Genomic DNA, 17,621 nt, shown 5'->3' with positions numbered 1-17,621 from the left:
AAAGCACACAAAGTGTATGCATTATTGGAAGGGGAATTCATATTGTAATGAAAGAGCATGGACAGTCCAGGAACTCCATACTTTATGGAGCGATATGGAGGAGTCTTGTAGGATAACAGCAAACTGTTCCATTTTGTACACATATTTGACCAATTTCTCTTCAGAGGAAGTGAGAAGGTTTGGACCTTCTAAAGAAAGTGATTAGGCAAGTGGCCAAACTCATTACATGTCTATTAAGTTTATTTTGGTGTTTTAATAAATCCAGGATAGGTAAGCAGAGTACTTACATGCTTAGGAAGGAAACAAATATTTAAAGATACTGGAGAAACTAAAAGACAGCAAACCTTAGCCCAAAATCTCTGGATAAAAGACAAGACCACCAGTGTCCTCCGTCCCGTTGTGTCCGTCTCCAATCTCCCCGTCCTGTTGTTTCCTGGTTCCTACTCGTGTCACGTGTGATGTGCTGGTCACCTGGTGCGGCTACTCGTGACCTGGTGGAGCCGGACTGAAGTCTCAGTCAGTGTCTTCGCGTGTGGTACCCGGGTGGGTGAAAAATGATCAGTATGCTGGTGTGTCTCCAACGCGTATCGCCTGTTAGGGCTTCCTCAGGGATCAGAGACGGACACAACGGGACGGAGGACTCAGAGTACAAGCAGGAGGAGGAGGGATCCAGCCATACACAGCGGCAGGAGTGCAGATAAGTCTCCGTAGTGGAGGGGGCAGCAGGAACAGATCGGGGACGGTCCTAACTGGCAGTCCCCTCCCCAGACAGGGTACTGTTTAGGTCCGTGGTGAGATGTGGGGCACTCCCTTTCATTAGGCTTGCCACCCACCCAGTCCACACTACCATAGTCCGGAGACACTGCATCCTAACCACAATGGTCTCCAACCTGCAAGAAGACACCACTAATCATTCCCAACAGATCCCTACTACTTAGGACTAATACTCCAGAACTATTTGCACAAGAGGTAGCGGGACGCCGCACATTACCTCACAGTTTTTTCATAAGGACATATTATAACAGAGCCTATTAAGCCTCAGTGCAGTGCATACAAGTGTGGTTAATTTATAAAAAGACCATTCCGCCTACAACTTTCCCCCCCCTTCCCCCCCACCTTCTGAGATCACCTCATCACAACAGTGAGCAGTGGCACGACAATACTATAGATACGCTGCTCCTATGTTTTACGACAGCCCAACAGATTGTTGACTGTTTTTATGTTTGTTTCTCTATGATACACAAATTTGAAATATATTTTTACTTCAAATAACATCTTGTCTTGTCCTGTAATTGGCGGGCGGGACCAATAACCATCACATGGTGTGGGTTATTATCAGAATAGGACAACAGCAGAGTGCACACCATCAGACATTAACCCATATTTACTTTTGTTTATATCAGCAAGTTAAAATAAGCATATCACACTCACAAATAGGTGTAGCGCGGATCTCCACTTTCATTAAATACGGTTGAACTTTGGGTAGGTGCCCCAATTGAGATCAGCTGCAAGCACCATATCACATATAGGTACCAGTGCCATATAGGTAGTGCAGGTCTCCCAACCATCCCTATAATAATGTGTAACTAGCCAGACAATGATATTTAAAGGAGTCAGTAGTCTGGCAGCGACTCTGAGTGAGGATGCTTCAAAAACATTTCAAAGTTGTACATGTTGGTGGATAACAAGTGTGGGAATATGTAAAGTGGCCAAGACTTGCTGCAGAGTGAGGAATGTCCACCTTTTTATGAGGTCCTTGAGAAATTAACATCTCCCTTATACCAAGAAGATAAATTGGATGGGGAAAGAATGACATGAGAGGAGCAGAGACAGGAGCTATAAAGTAGAGCTAATTAAACCTCAACTATATCATTAGATACAGACCAATAAAAGGTTGGGAACAGGATGCCAGGATGAGCACGTAGACTACAGAACAATAGATGTCAGAAGGGAAGAGTGGCCAACTCGATATCTTTCCAGCTCTGAGACCCCAAGGGTGACTGCCATCGAATACATTGGGCAGTAGGGCATAGGGCGCACACAGGGTTATTACAAAAGAAATAAACAGTTTTAACAGTTTATAAAATTACGACTATTTAAGATAATGACACACACCATACACATATTCATAGAGAACCTTGTGTTTTCAATGTGTGGATAGATCCTTAAAAGGATAAGACTGTCATTCAAATAGACAACTATATGCCTGTGGCACCAATCCTGCAATATAATATTTAAGAATTGGTGGAAGACTGATGGTGAGTTTCTTAGGCCTAAAGGCATAACCAAATACTCATAATGATGATACTGTATCTGGGGTTTTGAAAGCAATCTCCCACACAATATTCTGATGAGACTATATGCCTCTCTTTTTTATGAAGAAACCAGCTGCAGCTGGAAAATAGTATAGTTACACAAAGCCTTGGTCTCAGGTAGCAAAAAAGAGTAATATCTCCCCAAAGTTGGTATTTTAACTAGCATGAGATAAATTGGACAATTCCACTTATAGTGAAGTGGTAAAGTCTTTGCACTCTGCATGCTGAAAACATCAGAAAAAGAGGTGGGAAAGAAGGTTTGGTGGAGGTTGATGAAAATGTGACTGAATTTACTGGTCTAATTTTCTCTAGACAATTAAAATGACAATGAGCACCCCAAGTTAAAATGTGAGCCACGTGCCAGTCTAAAACAGGGTATGCTGATATAGCATGGGTTTTGCCATTACTATCAGACTGGCAGCAGAACATATCACTAGGAAGTACAGTTCATCTTTATAAAGAGCACCAACTTGAAATGTCAAAGTTGCCTGAGTGAGATTTAAATTGGGAAGACTTATTTTTGTAGCAGGACACAGTGGTTACATAACCATATGGATAAAGTCACAAAAAAGCAATGCACCCAAAAACTATAGGTAAGGGGAATGGCACTGGAAATACAGTCAGCATGGGGCACATGGAAACCATGAGGAAACCAACTTCAGATGGACGCTGCAAGAAAAGTTAATGCCATATGTGGCATTATGTTGTAATACAGTATGTGAGCATTCAGCAACAAGACTGTGGTCTTAAACTAGATCAGTATGCAGGAAATCAGAAGAGCATGTTAGCATATTGATCCAACGTAATCTAGACTTGAATAATATTAGACAATCACCTAGCACTGATTGTTAGTCTGGGATTTCTTTTATCCCCCACATAAGGGGAGACTAAGTTTACAAGAGACTGCATTGAGACTTGTCACACCACAGTGAAGTCCTTTTGTCTTCAGCCTGTGGGCAAAATTATGCTATATATGTGACCCATACAAACTTGCTAATTTTGTACACAAAGACTACAGATGGAAAATAAGTGGTATGATGCTGCAGAAGGGACCATGCTTCCTGACATATGCAAAGTGGCACTGGGAGACACTGAGCACCAACCAATTAGGTTTTTATTCTCCTGTTAAAGGTTAACAAACTACAAGAATTATTGTGAGTATTGTATCGTAGTTTATCTCTCTCTGTACCTATCCTGTGATGCCTGATTAGTACTATAACATAGATCTCTGTAGGATGTAGATATTTAGGGGGATGAGTTTAAATAGCTTGTAGATTTTTAAAGTGCCAATGTCCAAATATAGAATCTATATGCCCATGGTTTCACATAATGGATTTTGAGATGAAGATTTAACGTAAGTATTGTATGAAAATCATGTTGTTTTCTAAATTCCTACACTTGGTAAACCAGCAACAATTCAGCCATCAAAAACAAATCAAACTATTATGAGAATGTCATGTACATGAAACATATCTTGTTCCTTTTTAAATTAATACTTTACTTTTGCTATTTATTATATTTTAATATTATAAATGTTGCTTTTATTGTAGATAAATCTATATACTGAACTAAGCACCCATATGTTAACTTTGTTAAAAAAAAATTAAGGGGGGTAAAATAGACTAATATTTTGGAACAGTCACTCACTGGGTTGCAAGCTATTGCAGCCGCTACAGAGCTTTATCCCCCTTTGTTTCTCCAGCCTCATCCCTCATTGTTCTTTCCACTCTTATCCGCCCCGTTTCTCTCAAGCCTCATAACCTCCCCAGCCTCTATGTCTTTCTAGCCCGTTTCCAACCTATTCTCGCTGGCTTCATGCCCTCCCTGTGTTTTTCCAGCCACATGTCCCCCGTGTCTCACGAGTCCCATCCCTCAATGTCCTCTCCAAATTCAAGCCCTGCTGTGTCTCATCAGTCTCATAGCTCCCTCTGTGATTTTCCAGACTTATGCACTTTTGTCTATCCAGCCTTGTGACCCCCCCTGTATTTCTCCAGTCTTAAGGCCACCCTGTGTCTCTTCAGCTTCCTGCACCCTCTTTGACTCTCCAGCCTTATATTCTCTGTGTGTCTTTCCAGTTTCATACCGTGAACAGTGCAACTAATGAGCTGCAGTGACATCTGATGGTATGATGCTTGCCTGTGTGGCAGGCATGCACACTCCATGCAACTCTTACTGACATTTACTGGCTGGGGGCAGAGGGAGATGGGACAGGACCGTTGTGTATATCACTATAATAGTCACTTGGGGCTCTATTTATTAACATTATTTTTACTAAAATAAAGTGAAAAAGGGTTTTCATACCCTTTTCACATTATTTTAGTATCACCTACAGTTACTATAGGGCAATTGGAGTAGAATTCGTAAAATTCTACTCCAACCCCTAAGTATCACTTATTTTTAGTAATCAGATCGCATTTTTGCATAATTGTAATGGGAAATGTGATCTGGCCAAAGTTACTAAAAATAAATTGTAAAAAAATACCGGGGAAAGCCCTGTGATAATAACGCCACCTGGAGGTGGCGTTATCCAGGGTCTCCCCCGGTTACCGGCCTCCTACTCTAACGGGCAGAGCAGAGCCGGGAGTTGGTCCCAGTAATCAACTGTGTGGTCTAAACAGACTGAAAGCTGATTACTGTAAAAAAAAGAAAAAAAATTGTCAAAAAATTGTTTTACTTACCTGACTCCAGGGACCGGTGATCGGGCCTCCAGTGATGTCTCCCCTCCGGTCAGCTGGTCTCCCATAGTGCACTGCGGCCCGGTCATCAGGTGATCGAGTCCCAGTGCAGTATGGGAGATCACCTGATCGGAGGCATGGAGGACATCACCGGAGGCCCGGATCATACAGGTAAGTGTAATTAAGGGAGAGGGGGGGTCATGTGGGGGGAGGGGGGTCGCGGGGGTTCCGTGATCGCGGGGGGCGGCGGTTAGCGCCGGGGGCGGAGCAGTGGCGGCCGGTCGGCGCATGTGCAGGCACTTTGTCACAGTATTTTTTGCGAAAATACCGTGACTAGTGTGCAGAGGGGATTCGCAGGGAGAGAGCTTTATCGCAAGCTCTGTCCCTGCAAGGGATTTGTAGTAAATCCCTGTGATATTGCCTGAATTCGCAATGCAAATTCAGTCGATAATTTCATACTACAATCTACATTCAATATGCGGATTGTAGTAAATAGAGCCCTAAGAGTTCTGAGGGGGTCTGATGAGATCTACCCTTATTTCTAGTGTGCAGCTCTAAGACCAACATAAGATTGCTTATAAAAATTCTAGTTAAGCGCATCATTGTCCACACACATGCATTTAGTTATACATTATAGTTATTTATAAATACAGTATATTTTTATTGTTTTTTTATAAGTAAAAATATTTAAAAAATATGTTTTAATTTCAAAACCATAATTAACTTATCCTGAGCTGTCACCTAGCTGTGTTTTATCAATTTAGATGGGTTACAATCCCCATTACTTCAAACAGCACCAACTTTTTTCTAATACAGGCTGCAGGCTTTTATTCTCTTTTTTTTTAATGTATTTTATGTATTTATTTATTTATTAACAGTTATTTATAAAGCACACACATATTACGCAGAGCTTTACCTCCCCAGAATAATTTCAAATGTTTGATTCAGAGTTGTACACTATGCTGTCGTTTTCACAGATGGAGCAAATTTTTGCGACCACGCATGCATCTGAGTTGCTCTGCTCATGTGTCAAAGTACATTATCGTAGTTGCATGCTGCGAGTCTCTATTCATAGTGTAATTGACAGGAAAGGAGCGTTTGGGGGAGGCATCGGGGAATGTCGGCTATAAATGCAGGTATGTCTCAACCATTTTGGGGGCGTGACTCATCCTACATCTGCAATCCCATTTACAGGAAACATGGCTCCGGCATCTCAGTTACAGCGACCACTCTGTGACCATTGACTCTCTAAGGAAGTTGATGTTTGCATGATCTGTATCCGATGCTGCGTATGTGTACGCAGTTGCAGACAGCTGCGATGGCTCAGGTGGGCATCTTAGTACAAGTCCCGGTCTCTGTTGCATTGGCATATTTTCGCATATCCAAAGCTAAAAATCGCAGAATTAGCATACAACTCTAAATCAGGCCCTATATTACCTACCATATGTACAGATATACATATACATTAGAATTAGTTTTTGTAAGGATCCAATTAACCTACTAGTATGTTTTTGGAATACGGGAGGAAACATGCACAAACATGGGGAGAACATACAAACTCCACATATAGTCTTAGTGGGAATTAAACCCAAATGATAACCACTACACCAAATGAGCTAGAATTTTTACAATGTGTTGTTTTACAACAATCATGCATACACCTTTCATAAGACAGTCATATGTTAATTTTCATGATATAGAGTACTGTACCATTAAAGCTTTATAACAAATATTAAAGTAAAAACTTTTTTTTATACATTATTTATAAACAATGAATATTCTAAAAATAATAATAAAACATACCAGATGTTGTTGTCCATCACTTGTTGTACAAACTAAAAACAAAATAGAAAAAGAAAATTACAATCAAATAAAATCACTGCAACTTCTTCATGCGTAATGGCATTCATTGACGTTTTTGATGTATAACACAGAGTAAATTTACAACTGAATCCTAAAAGTAGAATGTTGTTTATGTTTTCTCATGAAAGTTGTGAGCAAAATACAAAATGATGGTGTCTGCGAGGATGTATTATTTTTATTTGTTATTGTGTATACTAGGCTAATCATTAGGAATTGCTTATTTTATAGCACAGCAAAGTCAGTTATTAGCCATTCGGTCATCAGCTAAAACTGCATTTTACTGTATGTGCATAGGCATTGGAATGGGGAGGGGGCAAGGGAGCATCTTGCCCCTCCAACATTTCAGAGGCACCAGGAGCAGGCTGAGTGCACTGCACAAGTGCAGTGCAAATTACGGAAGTATATAGATCCCCTTCAGTATTTGTACCCTGATGTCATCAGTCATCAGAATATTGGGCCTGATTCAGAGGCGCTCGCAAAAAGCGAGCGCTCGCTCTGAATCAGGGCGGGCGCTGTTTTTTAAGGAGCGGCCTCCTGGCCGCTCGCATAGCTGTAGGTGACCACCCACAGCTATAGCGAGTGGCCATGATGATGGTCGCTAAGGCCTTGTGGTAGGGTCTCGTGGCCGCAAGCCCCAGAGAGCTTCTGGCTCTAATAGAGCCGGAAGCTCTCCCACTGACATCACTTGTGATGTCAGTGGGGTCGCCCACAAACGGCAGGCATTCGTTTGGGAACGCCTCCGTTTGTGATGCCCCCCCCGGCCACGCCTACCAAAAGGGGCGAGCTGTCAATCACCATCGACAGCTCGCCCCCTTTGGTGCGAGACCTGGGAGCCGGCTCCGTCATGCGCATGGCCAGTGGGCAAACATCGACCCGGTTGCAAGCGCTCAGCGCTTGCGACCGGGTCTGAATCAGTCCCATAGTCCTTACCTATGTACTATGTTGGATACACATATATACCTGTATGTAACATGTCTGACTCACTAGAAGATTAAGTTTAGGAAAAATGACTTTGCATATTTTTTTTAACCATATTTGCCAATCACAGTTCAAACTATTGACACCTCCGATAGTAATAGGCCTAAACAACTTAAATGTGCAGCTATTTATATCTTACTGAAATCTGTGTGTTTTTTGTTTCTCTTTTTTATAAGAACATATTTTTGTTGTTGGTATTTGGTCATTATAAGGTGCAGCCTGAACCAATCTTGCTCCTTTGGGTGTAACCAGCCCGGCATGGTGGTGTCTGATAATAATTCCCATGTATGGCATGGATGCAATGTATACTGTGCCCATTGTGCTAAACATACTGCATTATTAGTTGTTGCATGAATTACTGGATTGGAGGAATTGAGAGTCCCTATGTCTGTAGTTGGGTGGAGTCTGGCGTTGTAGTCACTATATGTGCGTGTTCATGTCTGTATATTGGGCGGCCAGATGGAGCAAAGTTTGCAGCGTTTGATATGTATATTTGATTTTTCATCCTTGTATTCTTCTTTTGGTTTATACATACAGAGTATTTGCGGTAGTGTGTGTATGTTTATAGTACAGGGAATGGCAGGGTGCATACACTGGGCTCAAACCTATTAGGTGCGAGTAGGTTTCTGGGAGCCGTTCTCACCATTTGCTTTGCATGATGGACTCTATAGTTCTAGTGCGAGGTTCAGTGCACCATAACGATAAACTCCATTTCCTATGTCAAACTACAACGCCTGGCAGTCTGCGGGTAACAATCCTTCTCTCTCCCAGCACTGGTTGGTTTCATTGCTTGTACAGGGACATACTTTTGGTTGCATGTGTTCACAGATCTGCGTGGTAGTGCTGTGTTTTCTGTAAGTGAGGAGACTGGGAGAGAGCAGTGATGTCCGAATACAGAGGCCAAATCAGCAAAAGCAAAGGCTTACTGATCTTTGCCTTGAGGTAGGTGGTGTGGCAGGTTACTCCAGTTGACAATGAGGGGGCGACATTCAGCGATTTAGGGTCGCCAAATGAAATTATATCTTGTCCCCCCAGCCTAAAAATGTTGCGATGCCCCTGTGTATATGAGAACTATATTCCTCTCATTGAATACATCCCAATAGTTCCTGTTCTGGTTCATATTAACAGACACGAGTGCATTAATGACCGTAATATAGCAAACAATACATAGCAGAGCTCAGCACCTTGCCCTGCAGAAAAAATAAATTAAACAGGTACAGCTAATGTTGCTGGTGTCCAGTTGGAAGAAAATGGAGACATTTTGTACTATAAACCTGACAAACTTATTCAATCTGCTTCCTAAAGGCTGCTATGGATGCACAAATACTAAATCAATGGATTTAGCTAGTATTCTACATGTCAGCTTATAGGCTGTTTGGCTGGTATTGGGTAGTCTAAGTCATTTTGTATGAAGGAGTGCAGTAACTAAAGCAGATACACCAGAATATGCTGTGGCTAGGTTTGCATTTTGACACCATTAGTACAAAAATGTTGTAGCAACTTTGCGGGATAGTATCAGAAGAAAGAGACCAGTGTTGTGGAAAGATGATTTTATCCTCCATCAGAACAACGTACCAGCCCACACAGCCCACTGTGTGAAGCAGTTTTTGACCAAGAAACAGATTGCAGTCCTATACTCGCCAGACCTTGTACCGTCTGACTTCTTTCTTTTTCCTAAAGTCAAATCTGTACTCAAGGGAACCCATTTTAAATTAAAACGGTAACTAAGGCAAAGAAGAAAACGAGGTAGCTGTTGAGACAGCTGACAGATAACGGCTTTGACCAATGGAAAATAAGAATGCAGCAGTGTGTGGATGCAGAAGGGGAATGGAGTTAAAGTGTACCTAATATAATTAAACATAACTTATAGCATCAGTCCTTTCCTGGTGTACATTTGTGCACCAGAATATACAAGGACTGAAACGCCAACTTTCAGTGTCTACAGACGCTGCAATCATGCTTTGTGCATCTTTAGACACCACCATCTGTTGCACCATTGAAATTTGCCCTGTGCTAGGTGTATATAATCCGTCTATGTCCTCCAATGTGAGCACTTGAGCATCTCTATAAGTAACCACTTCCAGCAACATGCCTGTGTTACTCCAATAACACACCCATACTATGCTACTGTATATCTGCATCTCATCCAACCCCCTTTTAACTTCACAGAAACTGCCTAAAAAAAAATTCTAATACACTTCTTTGTGTGTGCGTCTCAACTTGTACTGGAACTCTGTATGGGCACCATCGGGATGTATGTGCGGTGTATTAATGAACACTGATTAATAAAAAACTCAACTTATACATCATAAAATCTAGAAAACATTTACCACAATAAATAGTGAGTACAGGTTTTTATGTAGACAGATAATACTATCCAGAGCCGTAACTAGACATTTTGGTGCCCTGTGCCAGAAAGAGTATTGGCGTCCCCCCATAATAATAAAAATAAAATGAGGTGTGGTCTCGCATCCAAAGGAATCCTACGCAGGCCGCCTCACAGCCAATCATATTTCACACTTTACTTTGTTCTGACTAAAGAGCTGCGATTGGCTGACACTAGTGTCTGCACCACGGCCCTGTCTCCGATAGATGAGGAGGAGTGGGAGTAAGTTTCCTATGCACCTTTAAGGGATTCAAGGAAAACTGTGGCCAAGAGGTGCAGACATTCAAACATTTTTTTAATATTGCCCAAAATTTAATATCCCCTGTAAACTTCTTTTTTTTTTCCTTCAGAAAATGGAACTCAATCTCTTATATAATTTTGCTCATTTATTAAAAATACAACTGGTGGGCCATGCTGGGTCTTGTAGTTACACAACAATTGAAAAGTCATTGCCTAAGCCCAGTATAAAAATATGTTTAACCTTTGCACAGCTTCAGTATGCTACACAAATAGTACCTGGGAATACTTTTGTGAAATGTGTAAATTACTACACAATGGAAAGTGATTACATAAAGCAGAAATAAATACACATAACCCCTCTCATTTAAGTACTGCAGTCTTCTCAGTGGGGTCACCTATAAAACTAGCAACTTTTAAAAGAAAAAAAAAAACACATGAGGACCCTATATTGCACAAAACCAAGCTCACATCAGGTGTTAGAATGCCATGCTTATCAGCTGCTGGACACACAGCAGACACACTTCACACTTATCAGGTTGTACACTCCGGTTCCCCCCTTGCCTGACCAGGCCGTCAATCATTAGGATGAGGAACAATGGAACAACACATTGGACAAATGTTCATATGAACTCATGCGTATTTTGGTCAAATATAGACAGAAACTGGTATCGGATCTAGAAAATGAGATTGAAACATCACAAAAGACTTTAGAGCAGTTCACAGATCTCCCGATTGTTACAGAAAAAGAGGAACTGGTAAACAAGAGTGTTCTTAGGTTTGAACAAGATATTATAAATATTAAGAATAAAAAACTCCCGAGGGATCAAACAGATTATGAAAATAATAATTTAATATTAACACACTAAGAAAAATAATACTTATGTAGATAATAATAATTATGATGTGCAAATTTCCATCTCTACTACTCCATTGGTGACCATTTATGATACCCCAAAACAACTCAGAGGCGAATATAGACTACTCAAGTCCCCAGCTAGTCATCCTAGTCCAATAAGATATAAATATCATTGCAGGCAACAATTCAGAGAAGATTTAAGCCAGAGAAAATATGTCCAACAAGGGGCCATATCTACTAACTAGTAAATCCATTTCTCTGACTCCACAGGGGACACTAGAGCTCCAAACACTGGTGTATAGATCAGAGGTTCCCAAACTCAGGGGGCGATTCAGACCCGGACGCAATGCAGCGCACTTTCGCAGCTGTCAAGGGCCAGGTATGCAAATTCCGCGATCGCACGGCCAGGCTTAAGGACGCCCTCTATGTCTTATAGACGGCAGAGTGATCGCACGCTGTTGTAATGGCACCCACTCTTGTTTCTTAGCACACGTCATATCCAGGAAGTGTATGATTATTCAGTAACATCGAAAGCCATCAGAGCTGCTCGCAGCCCTTGAGGTAGACCCCGCCACAAGCACTGTGATCACTGCAGTGTGAAATACAAACAGGTGATATTTACAATGACGCTTCCATGCTAATTATGCATGCCCAAAGAACGCCGTTTTGACGCTTAGACACGCCTGCGTTTGTTCATCCACTCTCCCCATTTCCTGGACCTTCCCCTGTTACCACCCACAAACGGCACTATCTGTCACTCAAAGTAGCGCTCAGTCTTTGTTCTACAAGTACACGATTCTCGATGTGTGTTACTGGCTCACACACGTGCACTGCGATGCATACAGTATGCATACACAGACTGGCGACTATCGGCCATAGCGTGCAATCACGGCTTAGCGACCGGGTCTGAAATCAGGCCCTCGGTCCTCAAGGCTCCCAAACAGTTCAGGTTTTAGAGATATCCATGGTTGAGCACAGATGGATTAATTTAGTACCTCAGTCAATTTGACTTAACCACCTGTGCTCAACCATGGATATCTCTAAAACCTGAACTGTTGTGGAGCCTTGAGGACAGCATTTGGGAACCTCTGCTACAGACGGTGGCAGAGTAGAGTCTGGCACTTTAATAAAGTTAGAAGCATGACTGGCTCCTCCCCCTCTATGCCCCATCAGTCCCAGTTAAGAAACTGAGACTGACAGGAGATGGATGACAACAGGAACATGAGGAGAAGGAGAACTCCACAGAATGGAACAAGACAGACTAAAATAGAACCACGACAGGGAACACATACAGCCACACAACCAATCATACAGACATTCGCACTAGAACTAGAATAGAACAAACCAAAACAAGAAGGCAAGTAAGAAGCGCTAGGTGGGCGTCCAGAGTCCCCTGTGAAATAGAAGCAATGGATTTACTGGTAGGGGACACTGGTGCTCAAGACACTGGGGATGTCCCAAAGCTGACCTTCTGGGTGGGAAGCGCTGAGAAACTTTCCGACCCCGTGACCAAACTGGGACTTGCAAGAACCCAACAGTAGCACAGGAGAAAATAAGAACTACTCACTGAACAGTTAGGAAACAAACTTGTGACAGCCCCACTCTCAAGCTGTAGAACATGCGCAGTAGCCCACTGAACCACCGATCTACTTCCACAGAAGGAGATCGGTGGTCCACAAACATACACCGTAAGCCGAATGTAATAGAAGAACAGCGACCCTAGTGGACAACAGCAGATGAGAATCGTCCAAACACCCTAATTACAGCTGAAAACAGACCAACCCTGACCTTTGGTAGCAGAGAGCACCAACAAGAATCCTTAGCAGAAGAGAAGGAACACGAGAACAACACTCAGGAAAACCTAACCAGATTATTATTTTTTTTTACACAGGAAGATGCAACAGTCATTGACAGTAGAATCCCAGCACTGCCGGACATCAAAAAGTATATAGATATATAACTGTTCGTAGACTTTTATAGCAAAAAAGAGTAATCATGAAGACCACAGTAAAGTACATAATGTCATCCAGGACCATTTTGGAGGTCCATATAATTAGGGTGTTTAAACCAGTAAAGGTTAGATCATAGCAAAGCCCTAACAAATGGAGATCCCACAGGGCATATGGTGGAGGCTGCACCAAAAGTGATCGGAGACCACAACACTTTGAAAATGCTCAGATAGCAGGACATCCCATACTGAAACAGATAAACAAGGAAGCAACCTGAAACTTTCAGCGACCACAGGCAAAGACCAGCATCCACCTCACTTGGAAAAAACAAAACAGTGGATAAGAAAACCACAACATAAACCCCCAAACAACAGACTACATCCAAACATGATGGAAGTGTGTATTCGGTACCAGTTTCCTGAGCTCAAAACATACAGCAGTATGAAAAACACCAGACTAACCTAGCAGTTAAGAATCACAGATGCAACAGCCACACCAGGAGAGCGAGAACCCTAAGGAACTCTTCAAAAGAAGAGCTAGCCAAAAGACAACGGACACGAGCCATTGCCAAGAACTATCAATAAAGGGAAACACCCAATACAGGGAGGCTAGAACCCTAGGAGGATAATCATGAAAGTACCCTAGATAAGTTGGAGAGTCCGTGTCTAGAAGTCATGGATGAACTGTAATACGCCGCCTAGGATCTCTGGAGAGAAGAAGGGAGTAATGGCCCTTGTCCCCAAGAAGAACCAAAGGGATACTAAGAAAAACAAGGATATGTATCAGCAGACAAGCCCCATTGGCATCATGAAGTATCAACAGATAACAAACAGTAAACACACAAGGCCTCCTGCGTAGTAGTCCAGAATGTAGTAGAACTCCAACAGATTCTAGTATAATAGAGTCACTAATCTCTAGCATAGCCTAAGAGATGAATCAGGAGAGGCCTCCAAAACAAGTGACAGTCATCATGCAAAAGCACTGCGAACTTACCTTGCATTCTGAAGAGAGAACTACCATACTTCCACCTGGCATAAAAATTAACTATATAACAATTCCTGCCAGAGAATGATGGTCCCCTCAAGGTGAGGATAAATACTCCTAGAAGAATATACATATATCCCCAAACGGTCTGCCTGAGCACTCTGTGTGCTTAAGAAAGATAGGGAGGCCAATCTTTATGGTTTTTTCCTAAATTGTATTTACTCACTAGAACATAAAGTAAGTATTGATACACTAGCACCTAGGATGGAGAAGTGCTTATTAGCTAAAGAGGCAGAGTCCCAGAATACATTGAATATTACGTATATGACACTGGATCCCAAACCTGTGACCATTGACATTAAAATAGTGGTTACCAACAAAAGGGATATTGAAAACAAACAATATAATTGATCCAAAAGAACCTGCCCATCAAGATTGTACATAGAGCCCGCCAATATTATACCAACCAGGCCTGACCCTGCCTAACCTCTTGGAGGGTGGCCTTCGAGACTACAGAAATAGTAGCTGAAACTGCAGACTTTAGTAATTTAACCCATTTAAAATATGAGGGTTGATTAGAACCTGGAAGTTTTATGTTTTGATTAGAAACCTACATGGGGCTATTGCATTAGAGATTTCTCTTGCTGAGTTACTTCTGTTTAGTCTGTGACAAGTTAATTCTATAGAGTTTCAGAATATACATTGAAAATGGTACCTAAACAGTGTTAGAGATTTTCTCACTAAAGATTGGCTTAATACACATATATAAATATATACATATATACACATAGATAGATATATTTACATGTATGAGAAGTCTATCTCTTCTGAAGGAACAGTTCGTGCCAAGAGGAGAAAGTTTACTGTCAGACTCCAGCACCATTTGAGTCCTATCAATGTCCATCGCCTTAATAAATATATATATAATATATCATCATCAGTGGTGAAGTCTTTGTGACGAAACATGTTTGGGGCATGGTTTGGTAATGTAATACTGCTGTGATCTGACTCACTGAACAGGAAGTGAGGCCTGCTGCTCGGGACTGGAGTGAGGAGGCAGGTTTTTCAAACAGACAGCACAACTGCTGTTAGACTCCTCCATTTTGCTGCTGCTGCAATCCTGTGGACACGTTTCTATGTGTACTGCTATTAAATGTAAATATTTATTCACTAAGGTGCGCACCCTGTTTTCTTTGACTAGAAATTCTCTGAGTGACTCCTAATGGGGAGGAACGCTTTCAAGGGAGCTGCAAGTAGTGAATGAGAATTAACTGCTGATAAAGGACTCGCTTCCACTAATCTACATAATGCTGGACTAACATTGCGCATGGTGATATACATTTTTTCTTTGTTGATATATATATATATATATATACACAGTTCTGTAGTGCAGGCACTCCCATTCAGATACTTCTTATGCCGTGGTGCTCGTCCAAAAGTTGATATAGCAAATGGACGCGGCGTCACTCTCCGGACTTGAAAACAAAGACTCAGGATGTCACAGCATAGCAGTCAATGTTTTGAGTTTATTGAACCAAACTTGTCACCAGGGCAAAGAAAACCCAAAGTGTTCGTACCTTATATACCTCCTACATCCCTCGGTATGTCCGGTGTCCACTGGCTTAGCTTCCCGCTTGCCCGCGCCACTCGGCCGTGGCCGATGACGTCAGCGGAGCAGTCGCGTTGCCCTGGCAACCTAGACACACTGATAACACCAGAACTACTAAGTGTTTACTAATTACAATACAAAAAATATAAACAATTTAAAAGCTGTAGCTAATTCTCTGAAACCTACTCCAAATCACTATACATTCTATTATATTAGTCTTGCTTCAAAATTTTACATTGTTACATTTAATTGTTAATAATAGCAAAAGCACACTACACTCATAAATCCAACAGAATAATCACATAATATAATGCTAATCCAAATAATAACAACAATGTGCTTTAAAATGTTCTTCCACATAGTGAAGATCTGTTCACTGGTTCCCCAGTAATCTACATCACAACTGAATTGATTGATAATAGTCAAGACCTAACACTGGTACATTTGGGATACTATATATGTTAACAGTAATAGATTATTGTGCAGCGAGTGGCAATTTACATATAAGCCAAAAAGGACAAATGATCATTCAATCCCTTTGGTTTTGCCGTGTCCAATAGATATATCCACTTGGTCTCTAATCTGAGCAATGCTCTGTGTCTATCACCACCCCGTGGATTATCCGGAACATGATCAATGATCATATGTTTAAGGTTGGCCATATTGTGTTTAATTTCAGCGAAGTGTCTGGCCACTGGTTGTTCTGAAGTTTTACCACTCAAAGCCGAGTGTATTGCAGATCTATGTAGGGCCATCCTCTCTTTAAACGTTCGGATGGTCTTACCTACATAGCATAGTCCACAGGGATATTTAATTAAATAGATCACATAAGAACTTGAACATGTCAATGGGTATTTTATGTTATACCTGCGTGCTGTATGAGGATGTAGAAAATATTTACCTATAATCATATGGCTGCATGTAATGCAGCCCATGCATTTATAACACCCCCCGCTTTTTTTCTAAACATTTGTGGAGTTAGATACTAAATCTGTGATGTCTGATCTAACTAACATATCTCTCAAGTTCCTACCTCTTTTTAGGCATGATCTAATTTCAGCATGTATAAAACATTTCAAATCTTTATCTTGTTGGATAACTGGCCACAAAGAATATGCTGTTTTATTTATGATGTCATTTGCTGTATTATATCTACGGGGCCAGTTGATTTTATTATCAGTCTGATTTTTAGACTTAGTCTTGAGAAGATCACTTCTCGGTATCCTATCCACCCTTTGTTTCGCCTTTTTTAATGACCTTGTGGAATACCCTCTCTCTCTAAATTTCTTACACATGTCATTCAAATTTTTCTCAACTTGTACGGTGTCACTAGTGATTCTCTTGACTCTTAAGAGTTGAGAAAACGGAAGACTATTTTTAGTAGCATTGGGATGAAAACTCGATGCTATAAGTAAGGTGTTACGATCCATTGGTTTCTCATAGATGTATGTTTTAAGTATATTATCCTCTTTTTTAATCATCACATCTAAAAATGTAATGGACTCAAGGCTCATATTGAACGTAAATTTAATTGGGCATTCCATGTTGTTAATATTTTCCATAAGTTTGTTAAATTCATCAAAGCCACCACTCCAAAAAAGTAATACATCATCTATGTATCAACTGTAAAAGGTAATTTTATCTCTTACATCTCTATTGAAAAACAATTGCTGTTCAATCATGAACATGTAACTATTGGCATACGCCGGGGCTACATGAGAGCCCATGGCGCATCCTGTATGCTGTAAGTAAAACTGCCCATTGAA

General features: G+C 41.2%; 1 protein-coding gene across 1 annotated transcript in view; it reads right to left on the bottom strand.

Moving 5' to 3' along the window:
- Positions 1–17,621, bottom strand: part of LOC148525214 (hemocytin-like) — a 200,258-nt gene that overhangs the window by 160,569 nt on the left and 22,068 nt on the right. The window contains exon 4 of the mRNA XM_088471025.1: positions 6,794–6,825. Within this exon, the coding sequence (XP_088327151.1) occupies positions 6,794–6,825 (32 nt within the window). The remainder of the gene's footprint in view (positions 1–6,793; positions 6,826–17,621) is intronic.

This window comes from Taudactylus pleione, unplaced genomic scaffold (assembly GCF_031769625.1).
Source record: "Taudactylus pleione unplaced genomic scaffold, aTauple2 ptg000109l, whole genome shotgun sequence".
Taxonomy (NCBI): domain Eukaryota; kingdom Metazoa; phylum Chordata; class Amphibia; order Anura; family Myobatrachidae; genus Taudactylus; species Taudactylus pleione.
Note: the sequence above shows the minus strand (reverse complement) of the source record. Positions and strands in the feature narration are given on the sequence as shown.